At 38.9% G+C, this 14,883-nt stretch overlaps 1 protein-coding gene across 3 annotated transcripts in view; it reads left to right on the forward strand.

Moving 5' to 3' along the window:
* ACTN2 (actinin alpha 2) overlaps positions 1–14,883 on the forward strand; it is a 68,746-nt gene that overhangs the window by 23,092 nt on the left and 30,771 nt on the right. For all 3 annotated transcript variants that reach the window (XM_064445759.1, XM_064445758.1, XM_009511312.2), the window contains exons 2-6: positions 1,755–1,869; positions 3,173–3,292; positions 9,331–9,417; positions 10,530–10,617; positions 12,690–12,768. In XM_064445759.1, coding sequence (XP_064301829.1) covers positions 1,755–1,869; positions 3,173–3,292; positions 9,331–9,417; positions 10,530–10,617; positions 12,690–12,768 — 489 coding nt within the window. The remainder of the gene's footprint in view (positions 1–1,754; positions 1,870–3,172; positions 3,293–9,330; positions 9,418–10,529; positions 10,618–12,689; positions 12,769–14,883) is intronic.

Raw genomic sequence — 14,883 nt, forward strand, 5'->3', positions numbered from 1 at the left:
AACTCATCCCCTGCAGGTCAACAGGACCCCTGCCCAGAACCACTTTCAATACAGCCTCCTCTCTCCTCCCGTCTCTGGGTATCTAGAATTAGGGATTTCAACTGCACAGCTCCCCCATATCCATAGCACTTCTTGCTGCTTCCTTTCAGCTGGAAAGAAGTCGATAAAACTAAAGTTTAGCAAGCTGCTCCTTGTCACTGTGGGAGATCTGAGAAAAAAGCCCAGCAAGCTGCACATAAATTCTTCACATAATTTGAATCAAACCCAACAACAGTCAAAATGTTATTCTTTAACCGAAAATCACATTTTTAAGAATAGGCCATTTTTGAAAATTCAATCCATATCTTCTTCAGGTATGAAACCTGTCTAGAATTTACAAAATTCAGTTCCAGGCAAAGTTTTTGCCTTCATCTACTGGCCTTTCTTATTCTGTTTCTGAGATCAGAAATTAAATAGTCTTAAAAAAAACAGGCAAGAAAAAAGAAGGCCAAAGGAAATTTCATACTGATAATGGGGATTTAGGATATACTTCATTTTTTAAACTATTAACATTAAATGTTTTTAAAACTATGGTAATTTGAAATAGCAAAAGAAGGGGAATTCCAAATATCTGACAATTTTAAGTAGCTGAAGTCTAACCTACCAAAATGTATGGCCTTGTTATATACCTAGAGTTAAATAACTGGTGAAATAACAGACACTGAAAAGCAAGGAGAATTTGTCAGAAGGCTGAGAAGTAATGGATATTTGAAAACAGACTAATTTTAACTACTAAATTTTATTGTAGCCCATGTTTTGATTTCATTCATACAAAAGGCAATGTGTATGTGACCTCTGTAGATCAATATAATTCTGCTTTTCATCCTGGGCAAGTAAATGCAGACTTGGTTATTCTCCATGGAGAGAGAAATGCTTGTGTTGCTTTGTGACCATTTTTGTCTTGCAAACTTAAGTATCTGCATTTGTGTGTTTCATAAAGTTGTGGTAGTTTTCTGAAAAATATAATATAGTTTAAAAATAAAAGCCCCGTATCAGACAGGCCATATCTGCAGGGTCTGAATGCGAGACTTCTGTGCTTGAATCATCGTAAAATTTCAAAATGCATTCTAATTGTCCATGTTTTCAAAAGGCTTTCTGATTCTCACTGTAGTTACAAGTAGGAGCAGATGCAATTTTGCTGGTATCCTTGCTGTATAAAGTCTCTCTTCAGTTTCATCCTGAAGAGCGTTCTCACAACTTTCTGCCTGTGAGAAACGCATGTTACTTGTCCCTGACATAGATAATCTGTATAAGAACTGTTTATTGTGGCATGGATTCAAGTAGTAGAAGTTTTTTTTTCTTCTGTGCTTGATGTTGCCTACATTTTACTGTCACACAGCTTCCTTTACACCATATCAATCTTTCTTTTCGGGAAGAATGTGTAACAGACAACTCCCAGCATAAAATTATGTGCTCATAAAATGTTAAGTATAGTAAAAATTATTAGAAAAATTTTGCCTTTATGTGTAGATCTTTTTTCAGAATGCATTCATGAGCAGATTCTTGCACAATATTCCTTCTAATCAAGCAATTCTTTGCATCTTCAGGAACACTTGGGGTAAGAATTTTGAACTCAGTGACATGTGTAAAGGAGTTGGACGTCCACATTTCGAAAGCAGTAGTGAAAATCTCAGATGTAGTGTTTACTCAGGTGGCTTAATAGTTGTTTCGGAAAATGCCTTGTTGATAAGTATTTCTTTTAATTACTATTACAGACGTTTACAGCCTGGTGCAATTCCCACCTCAGGAAAGCAGGCACACAGATTGAGAACATTGAGGAGGACTTCAGAAATGGCCTTAAACTGATGCTCCTCTTGGAAGTTATCTCAGGTTGGCTAAAATAAAGTTTGCTATGTGTTTACAGCATGCTAACTGAAAGACTCTTAAAAGAACAAAAATTATTAACAATTCAAAACAGTGAACGCAAACTCTAAGTAGGGTGAAAAGTGAGAGATGAAAACACTAAAACAAAAGGGAGGGGAAAAAAAGCTCTGCTTTTTCCTTATCTCCAAAATCTTCTGTTTTGTGGATGTATTCCAGGATATCACAGTGTATCAGGGTATTACTGACATCACAGTGTTGTTGGACAAGCCACAGAAACTGAGGACCTGGTCTTAGCCCCTAACAATTATAAAGCCTTTACACTTAGGTTACAAATCCAATGTATTCCATTTTTAATATAAAAGTTCTGCTTTGCTTTTAATGACTTTATGGGATGGACCAATGCTTTCAGAAGTGAGTGCCTGAAGTAAAACTAGATCAATATTTAGTCACAAGTAAAAGGTCTAATTTTTCAGAAGGGTGGAAAATCCAAGAATTCCTTTTGGCTACTGATGTAAACTCACTATGTCACCCCTTTTATGTGTTATTCAGAGGGTTAGTCCCCAGGTACACTCAGAATGCCCTGAATAGGAAGAGAATAGCTCAAGTTACAATGCACAATAAAGGTGAAAAAGAGCAAGAAGATTTTAAAGTCATCTTTATGGAAAAGACAGCTTACACTTTTGCTGGAGATTTCAGTGGGGAAAGAAGATCTTCAAATGATCACTCTTCATGAAATGCAGAGCCATGGTCAGAAATTACTCTTTGAAATGATTTGAAAAGATAACCTCACTCAAACTCATCAGCTTGTGCTCTGAAATTAGCTGCTCTGCTGTACTGGATGAGGTTGTTAAAAACCATTGCTCTTGGTCAGATGTGGAAGGATGCTGTGGCTAATCTGCTGGATAGAGTCCAGCCTCTTTACAGTCAGGTGGGTGTAAGGGTGATGAGCTCTGAGAACATCCTGGCTTCTTAGTATTCAGCTACTCTAATACAGGCAGTAGCAATGAACCAGAAGTTGGGTAGCAGGAAGCACTCACATATCTTCCAGATGTTTAGGGCAAATACAAAAATTTTAATCTGGTTTTACTGCTATATCAGAAAGATCTAAGAAGTCAGATGTTTCAACATTTTGACTTTTTCTTCAGGGTTTTGTTCAAAGCCATCTGACGTTCTTTCAGAAAAATACCTGTTAAAATAACTGCTAACTGTTAGACAGCATTCAGGACACATTCATGCTTGAGTTCTAATCACTTGGGTGTCTGTAGTCCGGTGCATGTAACAATAATACATCAAATTTGTTATTCTGCAGGGGAAAGACTACCGAAACCAGACAGAGGGAAGATGCGCTTCCATAAAATTGCTAATGTCAACAAAGCCCTGGATTATATCGCCAGCAAAGGAGTGAAACTTGTCTCTATTGGTGCAGAAGGTATGTGACAGAGCTTGACAACGCACCTTACGTAGATCCTAGGCATTCACATTGCAAAGAAGTCTGACAGACCCTTGGCCAAATTGCGTGGGCTGTTCTCTATATATGGGTGCTTCAAGAATCCCTTAATATCAGTTGCTGACCTATATCTGTGAAAGGACAAGAGGTGGAAATTTGTGGGCACCTGGAAAGGAATAGGGGTATAAATGGGCTCTAAGATTAGTTTATCCCCAAGATTAAATTGAATTGTCTGTGTTCCAGTGGGTCTTCAGATAATGATTTCTTCTTTCAGAGCATTATGTTTTTCCTATACATTATTAAAAATAAGAAACTCCTTTAGAAATCAGGTTGGGTTCTAGGGTGTGCTTTATACAGTCTGGGATCTTTTTTGTCTTTAGGAGATATTATTCAGACAAGGCAAAGACAGCCACTACCAGGTGGCTGGGACCTTCTCCCATTTTATTATGAGACTGACTCTGGATGGCAGCTGTGTTTCTAAAATTCAGATGTAGAGTTAAGGGAGTGATCAAAAGAAATTATGGTAGCTGGGGAGAGACTGAACATGTGAAGAAAGTGGGCTGGGATGTTATTTACTAAAGATATTACTTTGTTATTATTCTGTTGTTCAGGTAGTTGAATAAAAACAGGCAGTTGGCTAGCTAAATGCTGATAGCTGTAAACTCTGAGCAAAAGAAGGCAGGCTTTCACTGCAAGTGAACCTATGCCTCCTATGAGATTCAATTAATTGTTTAAAAAGGACAAAGGTCTGCCTAGAACTAGCTGCTCCATGGAGATATTGGCGTAATGCTTTGCATATCTATTACCATACAAAGGAGTGATATGGCTAGCATGATATCTGGCTACTTTTGATTCCATAGCCTCAATGATATGCTGTCCATGCTAGGGGGCAGCCTTTAACATGTCCTTAGGGCAAAACTCTGGCTGTAACCTCAGTATCACGGTGAGAAGCACTAGCTGTATTCTATTCACGTTGCTAGGCCTTTTCAGATTGATTTATGAGCCTTCTCTTCCTGTTTTCTGATTTCTCTGGGCTCATATATGTCCTTAGTCTGGCTTCCAATCCTTGATCTCAGGGAGCTTACTGTAACTGTGCCTGGAGCAGGAAGATTCATTAGGTGGGATAGGGGTATCCGTAGAAGTAACAGAGAGATCTATCAGTATTCATTGATTCCACAAAAAGGTTGGACCTAGCCCGCTCAATTCCTCAAGTATTGTTCACAAAATGTGTTCAGTTTCTAGATCTAGAACTCCATAATCCAAAGAAATGGGTGTTCTCTGGGCAGAGCATTTGTTTGAACTCACCCTTTAATCGTTTGAGACTGAACTGTGTGGACCATATGAGTCCAAATCCATACCATCTATCTTTAGGCACATGACACAGACTTTTTTTGGGGAATGTATCAGCAGGAGAAATGGGCAATTCCCAAAGGCAATTCAGAGCTCAGAAGAGCTCTGCTGTGTTTCAGAGGTGCCTGGCTCCCTCCACCAGTTTGTACTGGCAGTTGAGGCAGCTGGGCCCTTTGCTCAATTAAACAAAGCAGCATGGAAAAACATGCCACTACTCTAAACCTCTGCAGTTAAGGTTATTCTGAGAGTGACATGGCATTGAACAGACAGCAGAGGGTACTGAAGAGACAATTTATGCGTGGAAATGAAAATTAAGAATACAGAAGCCTGATTGATAGCTGGTGCAGAAATACTGAGAGTACAGAGTGTGGAGCAAATGAATGGTAGTTTCTGTCATGTCATGCTGGGACTCTGAGGCTTCCTGACCAAAAACAAGAGTGTAGCAAAAGGAGTATCTTGTGGAACAGAGTGGTTGTTCTCTCTGATCACTGTTTGCACAATATACTAATGTTTTCACACCTAGGCTCTTCAAGCAAGGCTGGAGTATTTAAATTGACATAAATCAGCTCATATCTGCCTCTGAAAGGAGCAGGCCAGACCTTTGCACTCCTATCTCCCTCATTTTGCTCTGCTTATTACTACTAGGGTGGTCAGACTAGGGAGCAGTGCTTGAGCACTTTCTATATCACCTGAAGTCAAAGCACCTGGGATAGGTCTGATCAGCCATTAAAGCCATTTAAGCTAACCCTGCTGTTCTCCTTGGCAGCAACTGGCATGAGCTTAGGTGTTCTGTGATAACAGGTGGCAGTAACCTCTTCCAGCTTCTCAGCCAGTTGCCGCAAGGTGATGTCTGTCCATGCGCTCAATATTTCTTCCTGCATGTAACAGCAGGCCATAGTTAGTAAGCCGGGAGATTAAGGTGATGTTCTTTGCTCTACTGCAGGCTTTTATTGCCTGTTTCTGGAATACGTGATCTGTAAAATGGAGGGATTAGAAGCAAAAATTCATTCATTAGCATTGAAAAAAAAGTTGTAAATTCTTGGATGGAAGCACAGGAGTAAAATCCACTGCTGCTGTCATAGCTTAGATGCAGAGAGGAACCTGTCATTGTAAGACATTGCACTATGTCAATTATGGCCACAAACACACATTAGATTACATCCACGTGGGCAGGGGCAGACAGATTTGTGTGCCTTCCACTCCTACTCTAAACAGGCTGAGCACAAAGCCAACTCTGGCCCAGAAATGCTTAGTGCCCTGTTAAGTTTACCACAACCCCTTCACTAAATTTGTTATCTAAGGCACAGTGCCGTGCTGATGCAGCAATGCAGTATCACATCTGACTGGGTATAGTTTCACAGTGTGGGACCTCTGGCACCAGTACGTGTTTAAATCGTCCCTGTGCCCCCTTGTCCTGCATACTTGCTCCCACACTTCACAGCCCTACCCTATCACTTGGGCTGACAACTGTTTCTGTAGCTATGCTGGAGACTGGATCGGCAATCTGATCTCATTTTAAAACACACTTTACCTCTATTTTTTTTCTTTCATTACATTTTTCAGCAGTGTTGACTGGGCAGTCACTATAGTATGAAGACAGAATGAATGCCAGCCAGGAGGCAGAGCACAGGCTCCTTAAGCTTATGTTGTTGTCAGAGTCCTTAACCCCTAAATTCACTGCCCCTGCGAGCATGGGGCATACGGGCCTGTCTGTACCCATCTGTTTTGGCATTCTCTGAGTTACATGGATGCTTGGAATACTTTTTAATTTCCAAAGCATGAAAGCATTGTATCTAGCTGAGGATCATGTTTTATTATCTGACATGCTGAGTGGTGAAGAGCATGTAGGCCCAAGGGGACCGACTGGCATTTAAAATGGGGCCTCCAAACAAAGATTAAACTGCGATTCCTGTGGGACATCAGTACAAAGTTCAATTTAGTATTTTTAAAGGCCCAGGGATATTCTTTAAAGCCATTGTTACTGTTCTGAGCCTGACTTCCTTGGGCTGTCTGTGGAGTGGAAAGAGAGAGCTGAACACCTTTAATTGTGTTGCTGAGCAGAAGCCCAATCTAGCTACTCTGATTTGTCTTGTGGAAGAGTCTTTCTCCATTGGTGATGAAACGAGACTAGAGACTCACGAAGCTAAAGCAAAAGCTGTGAAAGTAGTTCTTATGAGCCATTCACAGTCCAGCAGTTAGTAGTTTTCCCTTAAGTTTTAAAAAAGTGCAATAATTCCATTTGCAAGGTAACTGCATCCTGAATGAAATGAACCACAAAAGATAAATATTGTGTTAATAGGAAACACTTCTGTATTGCTTTTATGGGGAGTGAGAGACTTACCAAAGACCAAATGATCTCTGAATCTGCTACAAGAAGGTTAGAATAAAAAAAAAAACATTAAGCCAAAGCAGAATAAAAAAAAACAAAACTAAAACCTTCGAGAACTTGCCACGCGGCTTTGCTTAGCTTTTTCCCTAGGCAGTTGTTATTGTTTCCCCTTCCCTTTCCCTTCTTGCCTTTCCTGTCTTCATAGATCAGCAAGACCTTTTTCCTCAGGAAGCTGTAGCTTTGCATATGTGTGGTGCTCCCAGAGCAAACAGGCACTGTGAAGAAAATAATGAAGTGTTCTATTGACCTGCAGAGGAAAACTATAGGAATGAAACAGTATTTTTTGTCACTGATACTTTTCAACATTTAGCAACTTTGTTTTCCTTCTGGTTAGATATTTTTCCTTGGCTTTTATACATGTCTTTTTTTGTGTTTTTTGCTCACAGTAGATAATGAGAAACCAAAGCTGGCAAATTGCTTGAAAATTCTCCTGAGGCACAACATAGAATATTCCCTCTCTCGCTCTTTCATTCTGTCTGTGTGTACTTATGGATATGTAAATCAAAACAACGATGTAGTGATTATGCAAATCCATTAATTGATTGCTTAACAATCAGCAATGCCTCCTGAGTATTTTCATTCATATATTTTACATTTGAAGATATTCTTCATTACTGTATATACATATCAGACATCTGATCAAAATACAATGAAACCCTTGACTGAGGAGGAGGGAGAAGAGTAGTATTTACATGCCCTAATTGCCATTTTGTCTTTTTTTGGCTGAATGAGTTTAGTTTTGAGGTTTGAATAAACTTGAGGTGTTTCGTGGCCAATAAGATAGACGTAACGTATGCAGGGCAGGCGAAGTGAGGTAAGAATTCTGGAAAATTTTCCCAAAGGGGAAAGCAGAAAAATAACCATTCATATATACATTTGGATTATCACACTAGAAAAGTAAGTATCGACTAGCGATGGGTGACATATCTCCTACCACATTTCTTAATTCCATAGGTTCAAATGACACCTTGTGTCACATACTACTGCAATTTAACTTGTATTTCGAGTCCTGGAGCAAGCAGCTGCTTTGTTCCGTAAAAGTTGCCCCTGAATTCAGGCAACTTCTATGTAGCAGAGCGACTGCATTTTCTGCTGGCACCTCTATAGGCATTTGATGTTAAACTGAGGAAATTCCTCCTGCTCCTTCCCCAGAACACCAGTGGGCCCCCAGGCAGCCACAGCTGCTCCACTTTTTGAGGAAGGCTGGAGGTGACTTCCAAGCAGGGGAGCAGCTGGTGCCTTCCCCGCTCCACTGCTCTTTTGGTGCGAGCTGACTGGAAAGGCAGTCTGCAGTTCCCCTCTCTCATTGTCCCACCTCCTCCCCTTCCAGTGCTGGACCCTCCTTATAGTCTCACTATGTTCTTTTGAGAGTCACACCATACTTTTCAGATTGATTTAGCATTATCACCACACTTAAGTTATCTGGCAGTACATTTTTTTGGTGTTGAGAAGTTTAGGTGGTATTACAATGTAGGAGCACTGGATTCTGACTTGGCCTGTGGAAGGGGCTCCCTCACATGTGTGAGAAGGGTTGGAGAAAGCATCTTCCTATTGCCCTGTGTTGTAGGTAGACTGAAGCAGTTTTGAAACAAATTGAAACCCCAGAGGTAAAAAATCCCACTTTATATTAAAGATCTATAAATGTGCATAGTCATCAGAGCTGTAAGACATTACAACCTTGTGGCCATATTTCTGAACTGCTTGGCAGGAAGCTATGTAGCTTAGTCTCAGGAGGTGCTGTGTCTTTTGAGCTGTTCTTCATACCTAGTCCTTGCTGGCGCTATAGGTAAAATTCTTAAAAAGGTCTAAATAGTATAAGAGGATTTCTGTATGCCATTTTATTAAAAAAATAATACTGTTAATGTCCTGTAGTTTCTTAAAATTTGGGGTAAGACCATTTTTTTTTTTCCAGTTCCTTTGTATTTGAAAACAGTAAGGCTGATACTGTTCAACTTTAAATAAGTATTTCCCCTCAGGTACTCTCTAAAAAAGTCAGCCTAAAAAGGAAATATTTGAGACAGTTACAACTACCTAGAGAGAAGCCTTTTAGCACGAAAGGGCTGAAGTGACCTTAACCTTGGTAATCTTCAGTCTTACTGCCAGGGTAGCATAAGCATGAGTTTGTCAAAAAATGAACCTATATGAACTCTGTGCAGATAAAGAGTTATGGTAGAAATATAATGAGTTTATTAAATGTATTATTTATAGAAATATATTATTAAAGTAAGAGGAAATGGAAGCCACAATCTAAATACTACTACTGTCTCTTTTTTCACCTTAGAAATTGTTGATGGCAATGTGAAGATGACGCTGGGTATGATCTGGACTATCATCCTTCGCTTTGCTATTCAGGATATTTCAGTGGAAGGTAATAGTAATGCAACTATGTTAAATAATTAGGAATTTTGTTTAAAGACATTTTTATATGAATTGTGCACAAGTGAAATGAGTGTTTTAAAAATTAATTATTTTTTCACAGAAAATGATACTGCAGGTTCTGTACCTGGTGACAAAATCAATTTCTGGAGCGAAAAAATAATTACTTATCTAATTATCCTGAGAGAGACCTTGAGCCATCTTTCTAAATGCAGAAGTTCTGGGCATGACTCTCAGTTATAGAGATACAAACATGCCTGTGATTCTGAGCTTCATTGGCCTGAAACTATGCTGTACCCTGTACGGTGGTCTTATTTACAACATACCTTTTCAGTCCTGTCCCTTTCTCACATTCTTTGTAAATATTATCTGATTATATCCCTTTTCTTCCTGCCCCCCACCCTCCCCCACCACTGCTTTGGAATTTTTTTTCTTCTTAACTTTCACTTGGTAAATGGCTCCAAAAAGTGTGTTTTAGTTACAGTAGTCTTTAAATCAACTCTATGCTATGAAAAGTCTAGAATTCTAGAAAATAATCTCAATTTTCAACAAAAGTAGAGCTAATTCAAGCTCTGCATGCTGTCCTGCCTGTAATTTGTGGGATATTAAATGTGGACCTAATGGTCTATTTGATCTTTTCTGTCCTTTACTTATACATTCAGATGCCCATATGGTTCAGATAATGAAGGTATTTCTTCAGCACTTATACCTCCCCACAAGCAAAAAAAAAAAAAAGCTTGTAGAGACTACAAGCATGTATCATGTAGGCACCAACACAATCTTTTACATCTAGTTCTACTATATTTGTATTGGGTATTTTTATCCAAATATACATTCTGCTGTCCAACCAATATAACTTCTTAAACTTCTGATATCCCAGAATTATTGTGCAGGCTGAGACTCTAGTCCAAGTTGTTCCAGTTGAGCTGACCTCTGTGTCCTAATGGAGCCCCATTAGTCCATTTGTATGAGTGTCCTTTTAGGATTAAATATTGGCTTGTGCCAACCAGTTTTAGGTATCTGACTGCATTTAAGAAGACAAGAAATTAATTACTTGAGCACTTTTTACATTTTTCCTTATTTTTACTCCCTGGTCTTTTACAGAGACCTCTGCCAAAGAAGGGCTGCTGCTGTGGTGTCAAAGAAAAACTGCTCCTTACAGAAATGTGAACATTCAGAACTTCCATCTTAGGTAAACTTCTATTATTTCAAGGGGTAGAAGCAGTCTAAAATATTTTAGTTCAAATTTTTCGCACAGTTGTGTAGGTACATTTTTGACAGGAGAATTTCACTCTTCACTGTTAACTAGACTTTTTTCAAACACCCACGCTCTTGTCTTTACAGTCTTATTTTGGTTAGCCTTTGGCATTATTTACCATAGCTTCCATAGTTACTATTTAAAAGAAAAAAAAATCCTTACTACACACAGAATGACCATATTACGTTATTAGAGGTCCTGGGTATATAGGAATATCTGAGTACCGCAGCATAGTGACTTGGCAAATGACTGCTTTCAAATAAGAGCCACTGTAGGTATAGACTGTTGGCAAAAATACCAATGTGTTGAGCGTGCACGTATCTTATTATGATGAATCAGTCTTTATTATTTTGTAACATAACTATACATAAGGAGCCAAAAATGCACTCAGTACACAACAGCAGTACTTGAAACATGTTTGTTTTCAGAATCAGGATCATTACCTCAGTTGCAAAATTTAGTGAAGCTCCAGCCTTGTGGTTCTGTGTTTTCATTAAAGGCTAGAAAGGGAGTTCTAGGTCATATGTAGGCTGCCTGCTTTTGGGATTTCACTGGGCTAGTTCCTGTAGCTCTGTCAGTGACCCACCTCATGAAACTACGTGACTTGCCATTTGCACTGGTTAACTATGTGATCTTGCCTTCCCTGAAGCCCTTTATAGTACTCACAACAAGAGCTCTGTATTGCAGTGTTTTGGTGTTTTGAATTCACTCTCAATGTGCAGCACCTAAGGCAAATGTAAAGATAGAGAAGATAGAGTTCACACATGCACCCACAGACAAAAAAATTTTGTTTGATTTACAGTCCCTGTATTGCCTTTAAGAGACCTGATATTTGTTACATGTTATTTTCCTTGAATATATAGCGATATATTTCAGTAGAGCTTTGTATGGATGCAGGGTATACTGTAAGTCACATTATCAGAATCTTAGTGTGTATAAATATACATACGCTGGTCTGATACATGGTATGGGGAAAACATCCTGAATGGGAAGTACCTTGATTAATGTTTGGGTTGATCGGCTCTTACAGAACTACTTTACAATGGTCTGTCCAGACCATTTTAGTCTATACCTTTTGGGAAAAATCTTTTTGTTAGTTTGGTGTTCTTTTTGGTTCAGTTTTACCTTCTGGATTATTTTATGTTATACAATGTATGTATACTCCGCTAATTGTATTACATTTTTATTGGAGATGGTTCTGTTATTTGAAGGATCTACCCAGACATCTCAGTGACAGGGATTCTAACAGTATTAACGTGTTCAATATCACACAATTACTGCACAGGATAAGACCTCAAGCCCACAGTCCCAGTGATTGCCTAGAGTGTTTACATAAGGCATCTTTCAGAATAATTCCTTCTGTCTAAAAGGAACCTCTCATAATCTTTCCAAGTAGATGTTATCTGTAGCTCTGTTCATTGCTTATTCTTGCCTCGCAAGGTAGTGGGCCTGATGTCACGCTGAAGTTTCAGAGCTCAGATCAAAGTCGTCTTATATGTGAAGTGTTTTAAATAAACCAAGCTGATTTATGACTTCATACTTCTATGAGCACAACACCGTTGTGCCATTAAAATTGTCTGAAATAACTGACACGGAAAATGCCAATTGCTTCAGCACATTGAGGTAATTGCAGGTTTGCCCTCCTTTTATTTTTTTGCAAACTGCTCTAAGTGTAATGGGAGATTATGCACTTTCATTGATGAATAGGTACACTGAGCTACCCTGGAACACTGCACAAGTTGAAATAAGGGACTGTTGCACATAATGTACAGTGCCTAGAAAGTATTATGGAGCCCTTAAGTGTGTATGGACTGTAGAGTAAGATATGTACTACAGGAAAAAGGGTACAGTAATAGAAAAACTCAGAGGGATGAGAGTGGACAGAATGCAAGTGTCAGGATTTGACATGAGATTTCCTGCTTGATTTTAAGCCTTGAGCAAGGATCAAAATGTAAAATGCGATGACTTCATTAACTATTTTTTCCATTCTATTTTTTGCTGTAAAGCTGGAAAGATGGCCTTGGATTATGTGCACTTATCCACAGACACCGACCTGATCTTATTGACTACTCCAAGCTAAATAAGGTCATCAGTCTGGGTGGTACAGCATGCTGTCCTGTAGTGATTTGGCTCACTTCTGGTTTGCTTAGCATGTTTTCTAAAACACAAGCTGAGGTGTGCATACTAATTCTGACTGGCTTTCTAAGCTCCCTCCAAAGAAACCAGTAACAAGGAGGAAAGGACCCATGACTGTCCTGTGTCCTTCTCCCCATTACAATGAATTCAGCATTTAATTGCAAGTAATCTGGTCCTCAGCTGCTAGGCAGTTGATGAAGTCTTTTACGCTGCCCAATATGGATGTTAAATCAAATACGTTGGAATTCTCCATTCACCACTGATAGCATTGTACAGTCCATCCTGTTTTGCATCTGGTGTAAATTACTATAGATTGCAGAGCAGTAAACAATGAGATAATGATTAACCCTGAGATTACTTAGAACAAACGCTACCCTTGGTAATCAGGAGTATGTAATAAGTTACTAGTATTACATAGAAAATAATCACCAATTCTTAGATTATGCTTCTACCTATACTTCCAGACAAGTGGAAACAAAACTGATATCCTAAGGTAGTACCTTGCGGGGATTACAAAACTGTTTTATTACAGTGTGCTACTTATGGCAAAATGCACATTTTCTGAAAGATACCAGCCACTTTGGTTTGAGAGGGAGGAATGAGGGGCAAGTAATAATGTATCATTACTGAAGAATAAACCCTAGAAAGTAAGTGGAACGTTGTCGTTTCACATTAGCTGTCAATACATATGTACCAGTTTCTGCTCTCTGGAATGAATGTATCTTGAGGTCTCACGTAAACACCAGCAAAACAGAAAATGTAATAATGGTTTTAATTTGTTGAATGCAATTTTTCATTGATGAGACAGACTGCTAAATCATAGACTATTTTTCCGTTCCTTGCCCTTCCATAACAAATTGATTTTACTACTGGAATGAACTGTTATCAGAAAGCCTTTGATGAGGGAAAAGAAGAATCAATGAAATGAAATTATTTGAAAACTTAGTCTGCTTTATATATATGCTAAATTCATGCTGGGGTCCCCAAGGTGTGCAGTGGTGAAAATTAAATGAACTTATTCCTAAACACATAAGATTTTAATTTAGGCAGTTGTTCAGACAACTGCAGATCTGAACCAAAGGGCAAAATATTAGCCATCAACACCAGCTTGTTCTCTAATTCTATATACAGCCTTTCCTACAGATAAACAGAGACATGGAATGACTAAGCTACCTGTCTCTGTGTACATGTGCTTACGCATGGCACAAACAGAAGTTAGTTTGATTGAGTTTGTGCTTTGAAAGTGGTGCACAGTACTAAAAAAACTTCACAGTATAACCATCCTATATATGAGTGCTGAGAAAAGGGAATAGCATATAAGCAGATCTGCTTCAGCATTACTATTTCCCTCTTAGACGTTTCCAAAATAGGAACAGGTCAGGTTTCAAACTGAGGCTGAGCTGTGGCACGTAAAGCACATGCAGAAAAATCCTAAAATAGATCTTGCTTTTCTGACCTGGCTGTGTTTGATTGACTGCTCATTTTGGTTACATTAACAGCTGTCTTGGTGTCTTGTTTCTTGGTTTCTTATCTCCTGCATGCTGTCCTTTTCTTTCCTTACTAATGTGTTTTGTGTGAACTTGTAGCTGGAAAGATGGCCTTGCTTTCAGCGCCCTTATCCATAGGCACAGGCCTGATCTTCTTGACTATGACAAGTTAGATGAGGTATTTCTTTAGCTGTAGCAGAGATTTTTAGTTAGTGTGGCTTGTAGTTTTGTTTAAAAGGATGGGTGATGGAGATCTTCTCCAGTTATTCAGAAGCTGCTGCAATTTTAAACAAATCCTTTACCTGAGCACTATTTACTCATGGACTTAGTACCAAGCACACAAATGGGAGGTGCTCATCACTCATCCATAAGCAAAGTGTTTTAACCTAGTCAATAGGTCTCGCTTAGATTTAGTGTATTTTTGTCCCATTTAATTTCAGTAAAAGTTTTTGTATGCACATTTAGTAAATGTTGTATTGCACATGGTGTCTTGTGTAATAGCAAAAATAAGCTTGTGTGTTTTAAATATTGTCTATGTTTTAAGTTCCTTTTAATATCAGTGGTGCACAGAACTGCT

The sequence above is a fragment of the Phalacrocorax carbo genome, chromosome 3 (genome assembly GCF_963921805.1).
Source record: "Phalacrocorax carbo chromosome 3, bPhaCar2.1, whole genome shotgun sequence".
NCBI classification, from domain to species: Eukaryota; Metazoa; Chordata; class Aves; order Suliformes; family Phalacrocoracidae; genus Phalacrocorax; species Phalacrocorax carbo.